The 19733-nt window shown below is 42.4% G+C and overlaps 1 protein-coding gene across 1 annotated transcript in view; it reads left to right on the top strand.

Moving 5' to 3' along the window:
• The window catches only part of LOC136864020 (venom carboxylesterase-6), a 137602-nt gene that overhangs the window by 77472 nt on the left and 40397 nt on the right, over window positions 1–19733 (top strand). The window contains exons 5-6 of the mRNA XM_067140521.2: window positions 18275–18465; window positions 18994–19159. Coding sequence (XP_066996622.2) covers window positions 18275–18465; window positions 18994–19159 — 357 coding nt within the window. The remainder of the gene's footprint in view (window positions 1–18274; window positions 18466–18993; window positions 19160–19733) is intronic.

The following is a 19733-nucleotide window of genomic DNA, read 5'->3' as shown; positions in this document are numbered from 1 at the left end:
ACTATAAATTAAATTTGATTAGTTGTTGTAAGTTAATAGAAAGTGAATTCAATGTATTCAATACTTTATTTCGAACGGTTTCAGTACAGGTGCAATCAAATATATAAAACGCTTCTTATGAACAGGTTATGCTTTCAAAGCAAGCAATTCCTTCAAAAGTGATTCAAGTTTTGAGATATACAGTACCCAGAGCCGGAGAATAAAATGAGAATGTACAGTAGTTCCAGTCACCATGGGCGTCAATGCCATTTACACGAATGTTGTGAATATTGCACTGAGTCAGTAAAAAAGAAAAACACCTAATGCCCCTAGGTTAAAACAGACCACACTCAGGGGAAGAGACAGACACTGAATGGCCTCATGAAAATACAGTACAGCACATTTTTTGGAAGTACGCTAAAAGCGATCATGATCAATTGAACTGGTACATTCGCTAGAACTTGAGAAATTGAATCTTACACTGTCACTAATTTTGGGAGTTCACATACATGAAAGCTGCATGGATGATTTCACATGAGTGATAATAATAGTGTCCCAAGGATAGAGGCAATAGTATAAGCCATTCTGTCTGGAAAAAAAATGCTGAAACATGTCCACTAACTTCTGTTTGCAGTTGGCGGCATTGAGTTAGTAAACAAGACAAACACCTAATGTCCCTAGGTTGAAATGGCGTATGGCTCTTTAGTACCGGGAGTGTCCGAGGACATGCTCGGCTCGCCAGGTGCAGGTCTTTTGATTTGACGCCCATAGGCGACCTACGCGTCGTGATGAAGTTGAATTAATAACGAAGACGACACATACACCCAGCCCTCGATCCTGAGAAATTAACCAATGATGATTAACATTCCCGAACCTACCGGGAATCGAACCCAGGACCCCTGTGGCCAAAGGTCAGCACGCTAACCATTTAGCCATAGAGCCGGACACACACACACACACACACACACACACACACACACACACACACACACACACACACACACACACACACACACACACACACACATACACACACACACACACACAGAGGAAGAGACAGACACAGAGCGGCCTCATCAAAATACATCACATTTTTTGGAAAGTTGGCTGAAAGCTATATCGTCGCTTTGGTCTCCCTCTACTTTTACCGTTCAGGACCGAGTCCATTATTTTCCTAGGTAATCTATCCTCCTCCATTCACCTCACATGACCGCAACACCGAAGCCGGTTTATGCGCACTGCGATTATTCTTGCTACTTTTTACCCTTCTTACTTCTAAACTACTACTAAGATTTCCTGAATTCACCTAGCTTTCACTCCCGTACAGCAAAGTCGATCTAAAAAACAGACCGATGTAAAAATTGTTTTGTCCGGGAGCTGACTTATTTTGTTACGGAATACCGTTGAAAGTAACTGCGAGCTCACTGTATTAATTTAGCTGCACCTTGATTCCACCTCACTTACTGTACTGTACTATACTATACTAGAAATGATCCTTTTTCTAGTTTCGTATTTGCGACCTGATATTCGCATCTATCATATTTCTTAGCTAGTGACATCACTTTCATCTTGGAAATGCTAATTTTCATATGGTACCGATTCCACCTACCTTCATGTTCCATTATATTACTGCAGGCTCACAGCACAGTCTGCCATTAAGACCAAGTCTTCGGCATAGGCCAAACTACTTAGTGCATTTCCAACTAACTCAGTCCCTCCCTGCCACTTCATACATTTCAATAAATAATTCATGTAAACTATGAATGACAAAGGTGAAGGACTGAAACCTTACCTAACCCCTCTAAGTACCTTGAACCAAGAACTCATGATACCATTAATTTTCACTGAAGCCCAGTTGTCAAAATAAATGCCTTTGATTGCTATTCTTAATCCCTAATGTCTGAGTACCGCTATCATCTTTTCCCTCGGTACTCTGTCGTCATATACCTTCTCTATATCTATGAAACATAAGCATAAACATAACTGTATGTTCTTTTCGTATCATTTTTCATTTATTAGCACATCAACAATACTTTAAATTATCTACCTGTTCCAGCTTTGTGTTCCCAAGCTGATATTCAGTCCTCTTTGGTTTCTTACCTACTGATATCACTCTAGTCTTGGAAAGAATAATATTCATATTATACTCATTGCACCTACTTCCTATTTCCAAGAGATTAGACTGCAGGCTTTCAGCACAATCTGCCATTAAGACCAAGTTGTCCGCATAGGCCGAAGTGCTTACTGCACTTCCACCTAACTGAATCCTTCCCTGCCACTTTATACCTTTCAGTACATAATCCATGTAAACTATGAAAAACAAAGATGAAATATTACAGTCTTGTCTAACACAAGTAACTTTAACAAAGACCACATTATACCATCAGTTCCTATTGCAGTCCAATTGTCAACATAAATTCCCTTGATTGCTTTTAATACTCTGCCCTTAATTCCCTAGTCCCACAGAATGGCGAACATCTTTTCCCTCGGCACTCTGTCACATGCCGTTTCTGCATCTACAACACGTAAACATAACTGTCTATTTCCTCGTAGCACTTTTCAATTATTTGGCGCATACCAAAAATCTGTCCCTGACAGCCCCCTGTGATCTGAATCCACACTGATTTTCACCCGACTTCATCTAAATCACTGTTCGCACCCTTCCTTACAAAATACCAGTGAACACCTTACCAGGTATACTGATCAATGAAATACAATGATAGTTGTTGTGATCCTTCCTGTTCCCTTGTTTATACAGGATGTCCGCAAAATACACCGACAAGGCTTAGGATGTTGTGCAGGATTACGGACTGATCGGTTTTCAAGCAGGAGTCTCTGTCCGGAAATGCACGGTTTGGGCGCTGGAGAGCGTCGAAGTCTGAGAACGGTTGTGAAAATATGCTCCGATTTGGTGTCTTAATACGGAAGGTACGCAACCCTTTAGACATCTGTGTACTGGGGATGGACGATTTCAGCCTGATAACATTCCTGCACATGCGCTACATTCCTCCATACAGTCCTTGGTGCGTATCCTACTGCATTAACGGCAGTGCGACGTGTACCAGTAACCAGCTGCGGAAATGGCCGGCATGCAGCTTGTATAAAGCAAAGCGGATTGCAATGCTAGAGCTGCTGCAAGATTGTATGCTGAATGTTTTCCAAACAAACGTACCGCACATCATTCGACGTTCGTCGCCATCGAGAGACGACTAAGAGAAGCAGGACAGTTCCACGTAGGTAGTATGAAGAGTATGATGTATGTACCGTCAGCGGAGGGCCTTATTGCTCGAGTCCACGGAGCGACGGAAATTCTTTAAAGACAACCGCACGTACTGAGTCATGTGGATGAGGCTCAGCTTCGCCGATGTAGGCTCTTCAATGACGCAGGAGGTGCATAGTTCAAACCCCGTTTTAATGAGCCCGATGTGCTACTCATTTTGGGTTTATTGAAGACATGCGGAACGCACACCCATCACACTTCGACGCGCTTCAGCGTCCAAGCCGTGCGTTTCTGGATATGTGTTCCTTCTTAAAAATGGATTGGTTTGCCTTCTTGTCGGTGTTTTTAGGGACACCCTGTAGATAGGTTCAATTACTGTCTTCGCCCATTCAGAACGTACCCTGCTAACATCCCATGCTAAGCAATTTAATCCCAGCCTTCCCACTGTGTGTCACCTGTTCACGTCTAATTTAATCTATTCCTTCTACTTTATGAGAATGGAGTTTAATTACCATTCTTTCCACTTCCTCAAACGTAATTTACCGAGCTCGATAGCTGCAGTCGCTTAAGTGTGGCCAGTATCCAGTATTCGGGAGATAGTAGGTTCGAATCCCACTGTCGGCAGCCCTGAAAATGGTTTTCCGTGGTTTCCCATTTTCACACCAGGCAAATGCTGGGGCTGTACCTTAATTAAGGCCACGGCCGCTTCCTTCCCACTCCTAGCCCTTTTCTGTCCCATCGTCGCCGTAAGACCTATCTGTGTCGGTGCGACGTAAAACAACTAGCAAAAAAAAAAACAACGTAATTTCATCAATAGGATTGTCCTACTCCCCATGAGCTCGGTTGTTTGGGAAGTCAAGGGAAAGATTTCCTTTAACGTTGAGAAGATTTTCAAAGTATTCTCTCCACCTATCCAGTGATTCCCCGGTATATATAATGAGTTCACCTGATTTACTCAGAACACAATTCATTTCCTTTTCCCCCTCCCTTTCTATGATTCTTTGTTCCTGTCCAGAAATGTTTCCCTGCCAAGACTTCTTCTTGGATTCAACAATTATATTTTCGTCTGTTTCTTTCATCTACGTGCAATTCCCTCTCTACATCAGTCCTTGTTTGGTGCCATTTCTGATATGCCTTCTTTTGCGTTTACAATTGCCGGTTTTCGTGGTAAAGAAAACATGCAATTTTCAAGGGAAGTTCATTTTTGTTTATTCAAAATATTGGTCATCGGCTTCTACACATTTCGACCATCTCTCTGGTAAGTTTTGAATACCATGCCAGAAAAACTGCTGGTATTTTGCGGCAAACCACTCGTCGAGCCATTTTCCAACTTTCTTTAAATTGATGATGATGATGATGCCTTTTGTTTAAAGGGGCCTAACATATAGGTAATCGGCCCCTAATGGTACGAAATGTAATGACAATTTAAAAGTCCAACGTCAAACCACTGACCAAAATACAAAACGTGATCACGAAGAATGAATGGATGGATATAAATTTTAAACAATCAGTGGATCCGACCCGTAATGCCCCACATTCCCACAAACTAGCGTTAAACAATCGTATTACTGACCAAGGGACTGCTTCTAAATCACAGTCCTGAATTGATGATGCTTGTAGTGTAAAGGGGTCCAAAATCAAGGTCATTGGACCCTAATAATGGTACTTATCGCTAGGAAAGTTGAACCATGGTATTTGTCATCTTCCGGTACTAATGAAAAGTAGCCTAGACTCGCGGTTTTCCACACGTTATGGTACTACTTTCAGGTAATGTAATGCGCACGTGTAACACATACCTATGGTGTTTTTCACATTGCGGCGCCTTTTATAGGCAACGCAAACCTATGGTGTACCTCACATAGGGGTACTAATCACAGGGACTCGTACTATCCCGTGGTGTTCTTCACATAGTGGGTACTAATCATAGGCAAGGCAGACCCATGGTGTCGCTCATAGAGTGGTACTAATCACAGGTATTGTAAAACTCACCCTGATTCACACACTGTCGCTACTATTCACAGACCTATTGTGTACCTAACATAGTGGTACTACGTACAGTTAAAAGCGACCCATGGTGTTCCCCGCGTGGTGGTACTAATTACAAGTAGTCTCATGGTTCTAATTTGACCATCCCTTTGTCGCACCTTTTAGTCGCCTCTTACAACAGGCAGGGGATACCGTGGGTGTATTCTTCGCCTGCCTCCCACACCCACGGGGGGTTTCTAGAAATTGCTGAAGTGCTGCTTTGCGAGCGCATGCCCGATTGATGCGAAGAGGTGATAGTCAGATGGCGCCAGGTTGGGGCAGTACGGCGGGTGCGGAAGGATGTCTCATCCATGCGATTTCACGGTGTCTTTCACTGGTTTTTTCTGTGTGAGACAGCGCACTGTCCTGTAACAAAATCACTTTGCCATGTCTTTTGGCCCATTCCGGTCGTCTTTCGATCAATGCGTGATTTAAATTAGTCATTTGTTGGCTATAGCATTGTGCATTAACGGTTTCGCCGGGCTTCACGTGTTCATAATACACAATAATGCTCTGGTCCCACCAGCTTGCCGATTGAAACATGTGAGACATGTGGGACATGTTCTAATCGATGGAGCTTGTTCACCATTTGTTTCTACCAGCAAAAGATGACTTTCCACAGCCTTTTCATGAAATAAGAAAAGAAATGCGTGACGCAAATGTTCTTTTTCAGACACAGACGACGAGATGATCACTGAACGATAGAACACAGACGAGAGATTTTGGCGGGCTCAACTTTTGTGTGTTGGTATGTTAATGCAGACGAACAAACTGACGTATGTGTCAAATTCATACGCTGCGTACTCTTCGCTGGCACCATCTCTTAGTGAAGCCGGAAACTACTTATGCATACACCTGGTACACACAGTTGTTCTTAGGTATTCCTTGCTGTTTCTACTGCAGCATCCCTGTATGCCACCCATTCTCCTTCTATAATCTGAACCTGCTTACTTCGTTCGTTCGTAATCTGTTTACCCTCCTGGTTCGGTTTTTCCCTCGGACTCAGCGTGGGATCCCACCTCTACCGCCTCAAGGGCAGTGTCCTGGAGTTTCAGACTCTGGGTCGGGGGATACAACTGGGGAGGCCTTGTGGAGGGATGGGAAGATTGGAAGGGATAGGCAAGGAAGAGGGAAGGAAGCGGCCGTGGCCTTAAGTTAGGTACCATCCCGGCATTCGCCTGGAGGAGAAGTGGGAAACCACGGAAAACCACTTCAAGGATGGCTGAGGTGGGAATCGAACCTACCTCTACTCAGTTGACCTCCCGAGGCTGAGTGGACCCCGTTCCAGCCCTCGTACCACTTTTCAAATTTCGTGGCAGAGCCGGGAATCGAACCCGGGCCTCCGGGGGTGGCAGCTAATCACGCTAACCACTACACCACAGAGGCGGACACATATGGCGTATTTCTGTTTATTATTATTTCCTTCAGATGCCAGTAGCTATCGGTTGGCCGGTAGCCATTATAATTTTGCGGTTGAAGCTGTTGTCTGTTATCTGAAAGCCATTTCCTGCTTCAAAATAGTTCCTCCTTTTTGGTTAAAAGGAAAATTTAGGATATATATACAAGCTAATTTAATTATTTTTATTTGAATTTAAATCCTTTTCGTCAATAAAATCAATTATAATTACAATTAAAACACAGTGATAGCGACTAAGGCCGCCTCTGTGGTGTAGTGGTTAGCGTGATTAGCTGCCACCCCCGGAGGCCCGGGTTCGATTCCCGGCTCTGCCACGAAATTTGAAAAGTGGTACGAGGGCTGGAACGGGGTCCACTCAGCCTCGGGAGGTCAACTGAGTAGAGGTGGGTTCGATTCCCACCTCAGCCATCCTGGAAGTAGTTTTCCGTGGTTTCCCACTTCTCCTCCAGGCGAATGCCGGGATGGTACCTAACTTAAGGCCACGGCCGCTTCCTTCCCTCTTCCTTGCCTATCCCTTCCAATCTTCCCATCCCTCCACAAGGCCCCTGTTCAGCATAGCAGATGAGGCCGCCTGGGCGAGGTACTGGTCCTACTCCCCAGTTGTATCCCCTGAGCAAGAGTCTGAAGCTTCAGGACACTGCCCTTGAGGCGGTAGAGGTGGGATCCCTCGCTGAGTCCGAGGGAAAAGCCGACCCTGGAGGGTAAACAGATGATGATGATGATGATGATAGCGACTAATCTTCTTTTTAAATAGATTTCTGGGCTTTTAGTCCTATTTCGTTGTAAATGGGTAGGTTTTACCCAAAATGGGTCATTTTTGGGGAAAAAGGCAATCTTTTGGAGACTGCCGAGAGTGGAATTTTGGAAAATGCCCTCAATGTAACCACTTACTATTTATATCAATAATGGGTGCGGTTATTCTTGTTATTTCGCCGTTTTGTCTCACTTTGTTAATGACGAAACATTTACGGGGCATTTATTCCCGGATTCAATTAGTATTTTGCGGTGAACATAAGTGTCTTAACAGCGATATTTGATCATTCTGTATTTCGTTTTGATCACTATAGCCTGTTGATGGTTTTAACACGTGTAGTGAGAAATCGGCTCCTGGGAATGAAGACATTCTACTCATTGACTCACAGGAGTGTCTTATATTATACTGGAGTAAGTTATCACATCAATAGCAATATTACTGTGTGAGATGGCCGTGCGGTTAGGGGCGCGCGGCTGTGAGCTTGCATCCAGGAGATAGTGGGTTCCAATCCCACTGTCAGCAGCCCTGAAATGGTTTTCCGTCTTTTCCCATTTTCACAGCATGCGAATGCTGGGGCTCAACCTTAATAAAAGCCACGCCCGCTTCCTTCAAACTCCTAGGCTTTTCCTACCCCATCGTCGCCACAAGACCTATTTGCGTCGGTGCGACGTAAAGCCACTAGCAAAATATTGCAATATTTATGTACGAGTATCAAGTCTAGGGAGAGTTGCATGAATTGTAGGAGGTACACAGTTCGTTAATGAAATATATATTCAATCAATCAATCAATCAATCAATCAATAATCTGCATTTAATGCTTTCGCTCATGCAGCAGATTCTCTATCAATTGTTTACCAACATTTTTCCTAAAAGTTTTCAAACAACTTGGGAATGTATCGAAATTTCCCTTGATCAATTATTACAACCCCTCACACCTCGTCCTATACATTAATATTTGCCCGAATTCGTCCTCTTAAATTCCAACTTTATCTTCACGTTATGATCTTTCCTACTTTAAAAAGCTCTGCACAAGCTTACTCATCCACTAATGTCATTCCAGCTGACTGTTCGAAACACACCACTTAGTCGAGCATCTCTTCTTCTTACTCCCCAGTCTTTCCCGTCTAAACTTCGCAACATTTTCGTAACACTATTACTTTGCCGAAAATCAACCAGAACGAATCGCGCTGCTTTCCTTTGGATCTTTTCCAGTTCTCGTAACAAGTAGTCCTGGTGTGGGTCCCATACACAAGAATCATACTATAATTAGGGTCTTAATAGAGACCTACACGCCCTCTCCTTTACATCCGTACTAAAACCCCTAAATACCCACATAACCATGTGCAGGGGTCTGTACCCTTTCTTCATATGATTACCCCGATGAATATCATTCCTTATATTAACAGGTAGGTACTTACAGTGTTTCCCATGAGGTAAAATCACCCTATCAACACATCAATTGAAACTGATGGGACTTCTCTTTGTAAAACTTACAGCATAACTTTTTATTCTGTTTACAATCATACTGTACCAGGAAAAGTTCGTGGGTTTAGGGCATGAGAAGGATCTCAGGTAGTGGAAGTTGATTTTGGAGCCGATACAGAGCAGGATAGAATCGCAGGGCGAATAATAGATGGTTATACCTTTTCCAAACAACTTATTAATAATGTTCAAGGATTCATCACCCTGAAATATCAATATAGGACTCAGATATTTTGTTGAAATCAAAAATGTTAACGTAAATCTTCTTGAATTCAGTTCGTGAAAATAAATAAATCTCACAGATCCTATAGTCTTTTGTGAAAACACGAAGTGTCAGTTCCTCACCTAAAGTCTTTCTAAGTATTAATTCATGAAATGAACACACACTTATAATAGAACATTGAAATAAGAATTTAAATTTCTGTTGAAAGTTTGTCAGTTTGTTAGCCTTGAAATATAGAACACTTGAAAATCCTAGAATTCTTCTATATAATACGAATATTAAATTTTGAAAAATAAATTTATCATTAAATATGAATTTTGAGAAATGATGAAAAACTACAAAATATCGTCATACGCAGCACTGAGTAAATCACTGTTCAAGGTTGATAAGAAAAAAGTCAGTCAGTTTGTGACTACTCACTTAATAAAGAAAATTTGGCTTACAAATGTTGATGGGAATCTGGAACATTCCGCGGGGTGCGGACGAAGACTCGAACTTGATGTTCCACGAAGAAACCACGTTGACGTCCCTCGATGGGTACCATAGATGAGATGACGTTGAAGGTTGCTGGATCTTGTAGAATTTCACCAAGATTTCCGCTGCTCGTAGAGGTGATTTTAGCACACGGAAAGTTCGTTTGGTGCAAGTAGTATTTACAGATGCTATCATTCACTGTTGAACACAGTTCAGTTCGTTAATTTTATGACGTTAATGAATGATTACAGTCCTTGCTGCATAAAACACTATTTTAAATCGTCACTGAGAACATCCATAAATACACAGTTCAAACACTTGAAAAAGTTACGTGTAATATTTCTCATTATAGTCTCTGACCACAGTATTTGAATCGTTATCCTAGCAGATAACACTGATTTTCTGGTGGTGATAAAATTATATTACTTTAGAAAAATTTCTTAATATTCACCAAGTTTATCACTGTAGTAAGTCATGTCCTAATATGACACGTAAATAAAGAAACACAGTTCAAGGATGTACTGTATTAGAAAAAATGAGTTCTAGAGTAGTTAGAGTTATTGTACACGACGGTTTCTGTTTATTGTAGTAATTTAATATTATGTGAAATTAATTAAGTCCACACGTCATGTTCTAGTTTGTGAATGTCCAATATTTAACTTCGTACTTCAATGATTTCACACGTGTTATACTTCGAAATGTCTGTGAATTATATCGAAGTCGCGGCACGATAAACTAGGTACAGTGCGATGTCTTTTACAAGTACGACGGCGATTAATTATCCCATAATTTCGTCTCTGCGAAACGCGACGGAAAGTACTGTCTTCGAGACTGCACGGACATACTGTACAAGGGTCAATCTCCCCTCTGTCTCACTCACACACACATACTGCACTGCTCTGCACTGCACTTGTAGACTGTACTGCTAAACTGAACTGCCTGTTAGCCTTGACCTAGTGGCATATACCGGGTGGTACAGCTGCCCCTATTCACGCAGTTTTATGCAACCCGCAGATTATAGTCGAACCTAAAAATTTTTTTTTTTTTTGCTAGGGGCTTTACGTCGCCCTAAAAATATTGACCTTGACTACTCACTACAATGTCTGCTCTTACAACGCTTTCCATAATTCGTTTATTCGTGTCAAGCAAATCAGCATTAATGATAAAATACCGATTGATTTGATGGTAAAGAATCCTGAAAATTATGTGTCGCAGAAACGTCCTGTACAGAGAATATTATTGGTGAATGACTAGAAGTAGCAGCAACACAACAGCGCTAAACAGCAACCCGTGATAGCCTAGCTTGCTAAAAGTTAGAGGAGAGTACCGGTGTTCGTTAGTAGGTGGTTCGAGTCCTGTGTGCGACGAATATTTTTATTGCGTTGTTGATGTTCGTGAGAGTCGTGTTGTTGACGACAAATCTAAATCATGATCAGTTCTCATATTGCAGGTACTCAGCTATGTTTGTTTTTTAAGGAGCTCTTAAAAGAGCTATTTGCAATAAAGTGAGATTGTACCGACAGCGGTGCGATGGGCTTATGCATGGCCATTCGATTAATGAAGCAAATGTTCAAAATGACCACCTGCTTCGTTAATGCACATCTGAGCACGGTGGAGGAGAGACATTCTTGCTTGCTGCAACATATGTGGTGGAATCTGCCTGCGGGCTCTCAGGCTCCTGCTCATAGACTCTTTCCTTTAAATAACCCCAGAGGAAAAAGTCGAGTGGAGTAAGGTCAGGTGATCTAGCCGGCCATGTGACCGGACCCCCTCGTCCAATCCATCGTCCAGGATATGTCCTATGCAAGTGGTTCCGTACTGCCAACGTCCAGTGTGGGGGAGCTCCATCCTGCTGGAACCACATCCGTAACCGTGTCATAAGGGGCACATCCTCCAATAAGAGTGGGAGGTACTCACGAAGAAACTCTAGATAGCGTCGTCCCGTGAGGTTTCCTTCGAAGAAATATGGTCCAATTATCTTGTCACCTAGTATCCCGCACCACACGTTGACGCCCCATTGTACCTGAAATCGAGCTCCCCTGATCCAGTGAGGATTTTCAACGCTCCAGTAATGGAAGTTGTGACGATTAACAGTTCCGTTGTTGTGAAATCTGGATTCATCACTAAAGAGAATGTCCATTAAGAAATTCGCATCAGCTTCAACTCTTTGTAATATCCATTGCGAAAATTCTATCCGTTTTGGAAAGTCATGTCCGTGAAGTTCCTGGTGCAGCTGTTGATGGAAAGGGTGGAGTTTATGGCGGTGCAATATTCGCAGTACAGATACATGACTGATGTTCAGTTCATTTCCTATGGCCCGTAAGCTTGTGTGCGGGTTGTATGCAATTGCATTTTGAACAGCTTCGTCGTTATTTCCAGACGTCACTGGAGCATCCCGAACGGGGGGTAATGTATGAAATGACCCCGTTGCACGCAACCGTCTTTCAACACGTCGAAATGTATCTGCAGTTGGCAGCCTTCGTCCAGGAAATCGTTCTTGATACAAGCGTCTGGCTTCCCGTGCATTTTGCCTTGCTTCTCCATAAAGTAGTACCATATTCACATAATCATCCCGTGAATACATAATGTTTGCTTTCGTGCTAACCGTACAGTACGTGCTCACACGTTGCTGCTAGGATTACGATATGCTGTTTCATGTGCCCTACGTATGAAGTGTAGACCGCTGTTAGTTGGTCTTCGAGTCGAACGTGCGCAGTTGCTTGGTTGAATGGGTGGGTCAGAATGTTGACAACGCGTGCACTGCGCTTCATTCCCTGTAGTTGTTTGCAATATGTCCGCCTCTGTGGTGTAGTGGTTAGCGTGATTAGCTGCCACCCCCGGAGGCCCGGGTTCGATTCCCGGCTCTGCCACGAAATTTGAAAAGTGGTACGAGGGCTGGAACGGGGTCCACTCAGCCTCGGGAGGTCAACTGAGTAGAGGTGGGTTCGATTCCCACCTCAGCCATCCTGGAAGTGGTTTTCCGTGGTTTCCCACTTCTCCTCCAGGCGAATGCCGGGATGGTACCTAACTTAAGGCCACGGCCACTTCCTTCCCTCTTCCTTGCCTGTCCCATCCAATCTTCCCATCCCTCCACAAGGCCCCTGTTGAGCATAGCAGGTGAGGCCGCCTGGGCGAAGTACTGGTCATACTCCCCAGTTGTAACCCCCGACCAAGAGTCTGAAGCTCCAGGACACTGCCCTTGAGGCGGTAGAGGTGGGATCCCTCGCTAAGTCCGAGGGAAAAACCGAACCTGGAGGGTAAACAGATGATGATGATGATGATGATGATGTTATTATTCCTTTCGTATGTATGCTTTCTTGGCCGCCTCTGTGGTGTAGTGGTTAGTGTGATTAGCTGCCACCCCCGGAGGTCCGGGTTCGATTCCCGGCTCTGCCACGAAATTTGAAAAGTGGTACGAGGGCTGGAACGGGGTCCACTCAGCCTCGGGAGGTCAACTGAGTAGAGGTGGGTTCGATTCCCACCTCAGCCATCCTCGAAGTGGTTTTCCGTGGTTTCCCACTTCACCTCCAGGTGAATGCCGGGATGGTACCTAACTTAAGGCCACGGCCGCTTCCTTCCCTCATCCTTGCCTATCCCTTCCAATCTTCCCATCCCCCTACAAGGCCCCTGTTCACCATAGCAGGTGAGGCCGCCTGGGCGAAGTACTGGTCATACTCCCCAGTTGTATCCCCCGACCAAGAGTCTGAAGCTCCAGGACACTGCCCTTGAGGCGGTAGAGGTGGGATCCCTCGCTGAGTCCGAGGGAAAAGCCGAACCTGGAGGGTAAACAGATGATGATGATGATGATGTATGCTTTCTTTGTAAAGGTGGCAAATTACTTTTGAGACTTAAGAACGTAAAATATTTATTACGAATGGCCTTACAAGTATAATATAAAAATAAAATTGAAAAGCTCGTAACTAGACTCGAACTCTAAATGCCTGCTAACATATCGTATGCTCGCTGCGATTGGTGCCATGTAGCCACTGCAGGCGACAAAGAATTGGTCTCGTAGCTCGGTACTAATGGAATTACCTAGGCTATCGCTTCGATACTGATCGTTGATGTTAAAAGTTCTGAACTCGAATGTGCAAACACCACAGTGAACTAAAGAATCGCGTATCTCTTACGCCCAGATGGTTGCAACCATTTTCTACGCGTTACTTGGTTGAATGAGTCCAGCGTTATGTTTCAGGTGGTATTCACAATCGGTGCGTATGTGGCAATATTTATGATACCTGTTTATTATAACTTCCGTACAAGAATATCGGAGACTTCAGAAAGGTCTTCGTAAACGATGCCTAGGCGAATACGAAATGACATTAAAAAAATGCATGACTCAAGAATGGTTGGAACCCTTCCTGCTTCAAGTAACCTATCGCGGTACGTCTTCCATACGTAATTCCGCGCAGCTAGTTGCAACGTACAATCGCCATCCTTGTAACTCTGTATTCACGAGGAGAGCGGAAGTTCCCGCTTCGACAAGTTACTGATAAGTTACAGCCTTATGGTCCCGTTTTATGCCTTTTTTGATCGCTCTAACGGTAGTAATTACATGGCGTAAGCTATCACATCTGCTGTACAGCATTTGCGTGCCACAGATTATAAACTACAGTGCAAAACACGTTTCTATCAATTTCGATGTGATGAGACTGTACAAAATGGTGGTGCATTGACATGTCTGTAATTGGTCTTACCCTATCACGTTTTCTATGATACCACGACCGCCGTTTCTATTAAAAGAAAATGGCCTCTTGGACCAATCAGGTGCGCAATTCTCTGCCGACAGCTATAGGCGTGTTTATGGTTTGTACAGTATAGTAACATTTCGTAAAAATTAGTAGAGTATTGGACACCGCTCTACATACAATGGTACAGTGTTTTTGAGATGGACCTCACTTATTGCCTCTTGTACCATTTTTCCACTGTGCGGAGAAGTCTACATCGGGTTAACTGCACATAACATTGCTGTAAGGTGTTGCGCAAGATGGGACTAAGAGGCATTTACGTCCTAACTGGTTGCATATATTCGGGAAAAAATAGGGGCAGCTGTACCACCCGGTATATCTGCGCCAGGAGGGGTGGTGATCGGAGTCATGTGACCGAGAGTGCTCGATCTTCTTAAACTTTATATTGTTATAACTCAGAAACTACTGGACAGATTGCTTTGAAATTTACAGGATTTTACTGTTACAATGTCTGCTACAATTTAGCGTTAGTCCTGTTGAAATTGGTTGAGGCGTTAAAAAGTTCATGAGAGAAAAAATATTTCGAGAAATATCTCTAGGGGAGGCAAGTTTCAAGCGGTAGGTGACGTCATTTGGCCTCGCCTGGTCGGCGTGGAGTCTGGTACGTACTGGAATGTTCCTTCGCTCCGCTGTTCGCATGGCGGACGGAAATTGTATGCTGAAATAAAGTTTTTCAATTGATATGTACCAGTACCTAGGCCTTCCTGGTACAATACCATTGTCCGCTGTTCATCTCACAACATTGTCCTTGTCACCCTGCTGTCGCTCACACAATACTGCAACTCATATACTACTCTCTACAGTATAACATTATCCTCAAATAGCCTTATCTATGAATCCAGTTCTTTACTCGTATCATTTACATGTATGAAAAAAATTAAAGTTCAATTATATTGCCCTGTGGGAACCCCCTCAACCATTACACTATGAGATAAACCGAGCTCGATAGCTGCAGTCCCTGAAGTGCGGCCAGTATCCAGTATTCGGGAGATAGTAGATTCGAACCCCACTGTCGGCAGCCCTGAAAATGGTTTTCCGTGGTTTCCCATTTTCACACCAGGCAAATGCTGGGGCTGTACCTTAATTAAGGCCACGGCCGCTTCCTTCCCACTCCTAGCCCTTTCCTGTCCCATCGTCGCCGTAAAACCTATCTGTGTCGGTGCGACGTAAAACAACTAGAAAAAACTATGAGATAACACTTCACCTACTCTCATTCTCTGAGATCTATTTTCTAGACATTCAGCCACCCATTCAAACACTATTTTATCTTGTCCAACGAGCTAGAAAGAAGACTATAGAGTGGCTAACATGTCTGCTACAGCGCTCTGGGTGACGCCGAGGCGAAACAACCACGCCATAGTTTAAGCGCCATCAATTCTGCTTCGTCCGCTTATAGTGCGTTACTTATAAGAGATTACATAGAATATATTATGCCGTCTATGTGTGTGGTGTACAATTGCACAAACCATACAGTCAAATAGCACAAATGGTGTATCATTATTCAAACAAGTTGTTGTTTAGTAAAGTACACAGTTTTTGTTGATTAACAGAATTATGTCGCTTGTGCTTGTAACACAATCCAGTATGTTTACAGTAGGCCTACTTTTCTTTTCTTGTAGAAACTGACGAAACAATGAAATCCGATGAACGGTATCCTGCGGGGCTGAGTGGGACAGACGATAGAGTGCTGGCATTCTGACTCGAAGTTGACATATTCGATTTAATTTGAATGCAATATTGTTAATTGAGTATCACGAACTTTCACTAATGTTGAAATTCTGATTTTACTGTTTTTTCGATTCACCATCGATACCTGAAGTGGAGTAACCGATGATAATAAAATACAATTTTGATTTAAAATGTAAAATCCGAGGAAAGTTCAAAAAGCATCTACTTGTAATTCACATTTCCTTCTTCTTTACATTCAGAGAATTAACTCAAAGTTTTATTTGAAAATGATGCCCGGAATGTTTGTGTTGTTAATAAATGTTAATTGTTGTTTTGTTGGCGTATTTCATTTGTGCTAGCTGTCACCTATCCTGTCACCAGTGCCCTGCGAATATATAATTTATTAAAAGATAATGTCCGGATATAGCGACATGGCTCTGCGAACGTTCCACCCGTGGGACTCTCGTGCAGCCGGCTGAGCGACTCTGGAAAAGGGGACAATACATACATACATACATACATACATACATACATACATACATACATACATACATACATACATACATACATACATACATACATACATACATACATACATACATACAGTACAGTACATACTGTAACCTTGGAGCATACGGTTATGAGTGCAATACATCTTCATCATAGACTGTTATGCCTTTCAGAGTTGAGTCTGTTAGGCTCTGTGAATTAACTATACGCCTCCACAATCTTCTGTTTACAACTAGCTCTATGATTTTGTTTAGTTCTGGATCTCTTTTCCGGAAATAATTAAAAGCGGAGTCTAATCATCCTCGTCTTGTTCTCCGTTTGCTTTTCCTACTCTCCGCAGTCGATTCTATTATTAGCCTAAGTAAGATAATCCCCTCCATCCGTTACATATGACCCCACCACCGAAGCCGGTTTGTAGATATGACTTTATTAATCGAATTCTTTGTTGACTTAGCCTTTATTTCCTTATTCCAAGTACCCTCCCGCCAACGTTGCCACATGTACTTATTCGCTATTATTCTCGCTGTCTTTGTATCTGTTGCTTCAAACTTGGTCTATGAATAAGATATCCTGAGTCCCCAAACTTTTGAAGCTGGTCTGAAAACAGACAAGTTTGAATATAACCTCGTCCCATAACTTACTTCTTTCTTTCTTTCTACCGGGCGAGTTGGCCGTGCGCGTAGAGGCGCGCGGCTGTGAGCTTGCATCCGGGAGATAGTAGGTTCGAATCCCACTATCGGCAGCCCTGAAGATGGTTTTCCGTGGTTTCCCATTTTCATACCAGGCAAATGCTGGGGCTGTACCTTAATTAAGGCCACGGCCGCTTCCTTCCAACTCCTAGGCCTTTCCTATCCCATCGTCGCCATAAGACCTATCTGTGTCGGTGCGACGTAAAGCCCCTAGCAAAAAAAATTACTTCTTTCTAATATTATATCCGTTTTAAAATGAATTGTATGCGACTGATATAACCTTACGTGAAATTTTCTCAATATAATAAATGTTAAAATTATTGCATTAGACAGATATCAAAGTATTTGTTATTCAATAATGAAGGAAACTTCTTTCTAATGTTGTGAAATGACCAACGGCTGGTTTATCAATACATCTCTCCATTTTGAAACTAATCTCTTTGTAAAATACATGTACATGTTCTGTCCTTGTTTGTGAAGTGAAACTTAAGTTCTTCAATTATAAAGATATCATTACGTGGCTTATTTCAAAACTATAATATGTTAAACACCCAAAGGAAAATTCCGATTGCGGGGTCATTTGTTGCAGAGATGTGTGGAGTGTGTAAATGGTGTAAAGATTATATATATATATATAAATCTCTATGGAGTTTCGCTATCAGTATAACAGGGAAAATGTGATCCTCATGTTACCGTCGTGTAGGAGAATGAGAGAACATGTTTTGTGATGGTCACTGAGCTCATGTCCACTCATCAGTACTGGCAACGTGCAGTAACATGAAATGGGCCGAACCATGTGTTTGTGAGAAGATAGAAGGAGGTTTCACACTATTGCCTGGTATATGGATGATACATACTTGGAAATGACAGAATTATTGAAATAGTGGTTGCATGAAACCATTTCCTCAAGTTTGAAGGCGATCAAAGCAGGAGACATGATTTAACCGGACCATCTGTCAGGCATTTGAAGATATGTAACGGTCACTCTGTAATATATTTCATCATCTTGCATCACTGAATTGCAATGCTTAAACATCTGAGTTAATATAAATACAAATTTGTACTAATAGCACTTATCTTTTCAGGCCTGTTTCAACGAGGAATGTCATTTAGTGGTTCAGCTCTTCTTTGCTGGGCTCAGGCAGAAGCTCTCAGAAACAAAGCATTTAAACTTGGTGATCTCGTAGGCTGCAATCACCAGTCTTCGCGTGACCTGGTGGAATGTTTGAGACATCGACCAGCTCGTCTCCTTGTGCAGCAATTCGAGCATTTTCAGGTAATGCCTCAGAGAATTGACGAAGGTAAGAGAAGGCAGGATGATGTGAATTAATTCCTTAGGAACAAATATAAAAATAGTACTTCATAAATTTCAAAATTACTTCCTAATAATTATCTGAGGATGCACGAATTATGAACATATATGTGCTAAAATGAAAATTTAGTTGCATACTCATAGTCTCCTCTACCCATTGTAGTGAACTAGAGTAATATTCAATATTCCTCCTCTAAGGAATGGCCATTGGCGAAATTATTCCGAGCATTACACTTAATTATACAAAGCGTCTAATATTTTGAAGAAACGTTTGTATAATTCTGAATAATACATATTTATAAAATACAGTATAGTATGTAGTTGCATGTACGTCATTATCAACAAACCAAGCGATCCTTTGCAATGCATATCGCCATCAAATGATACTAAAATGTGTGAACAAAAGACATTTTTTAAAATCATTTAAAATAAGTGTTATGTATTCAACGTTTGAATCAGCGTCATCAAGTTTCTATTACGCCTCGTTTTCAGACCTGGAGGTACAACCCATTTACTCCGTTTGGACCAACAGTAGAAACAGCAGGTGCTGAGCCATTTATTTCGAAACATCCTGTGGAGATAATTACTGAAGGCGGTGCCCAAGATTTACCATGGCTGACCAGTATAACCAGTGAAGAGGGACTGTATCCCGTTGCAGGTAGGAAGGGATAACGCTCTGTAATGAGTTGATACGCTGTGTGCACAGCATACATAGCACAATATCTTAATTCAGATGAGGGTTTTTCCATATGCATGTTAAACACAGTAGTGTTAGTCTACAAGAATGATCTGGACGCACTCTGAGTTATGAATCAGGTACCTCAATCTGAAAATATTGTGTTGGAAGTAAAATGTCACTATAATTTTGCAAAATATCACGGTTGTTAGAAGAAAGAACATGAACCGTGACCAGGACAACATTATTTACTTGTGCTTAACTTTGGAAACATGAAGAAGAACGATATCGCATTGAAATAGATGAACACTGGCTGTTACCCGGGGATTTGCTCACGTGGATTTCGTAATTTGGAAAAGGGAATCGTTCCTCGCTGCTAAACTAAAACATTTTGTGAAAACTCCTAAGGTATAAAAACTCACGGAAAAATTGGATTTCATTTACCCCAGTAGCTCTTTGCAAAACTTGTTTGTGGCATTACCTTTTGGGGCTAAGATGACCAGACTACCGGAGCTAACTCGGGATCATGCGACATAGAACTGTCCATTGAGAAACA

This window comes from Anabrus simplex, chromosome 2 (genome assembly GCF_040414725.1).
Source record: "Anabrus simplex isolate iqAnaSimp1 chromosome 2, ASM4041472v1, whole genome shotgun sequence".
In the NCBI taxonomy this organism is placed as follows: Eukaryota; Metazoa; Arthropoda; class Insecta; order Orthoptera; family Tettigoniidae; genus Anabrus; species Anabrus simplex.
This window is presented reverse-complemented; position numbering and strand designations above follow the sequence as displayed.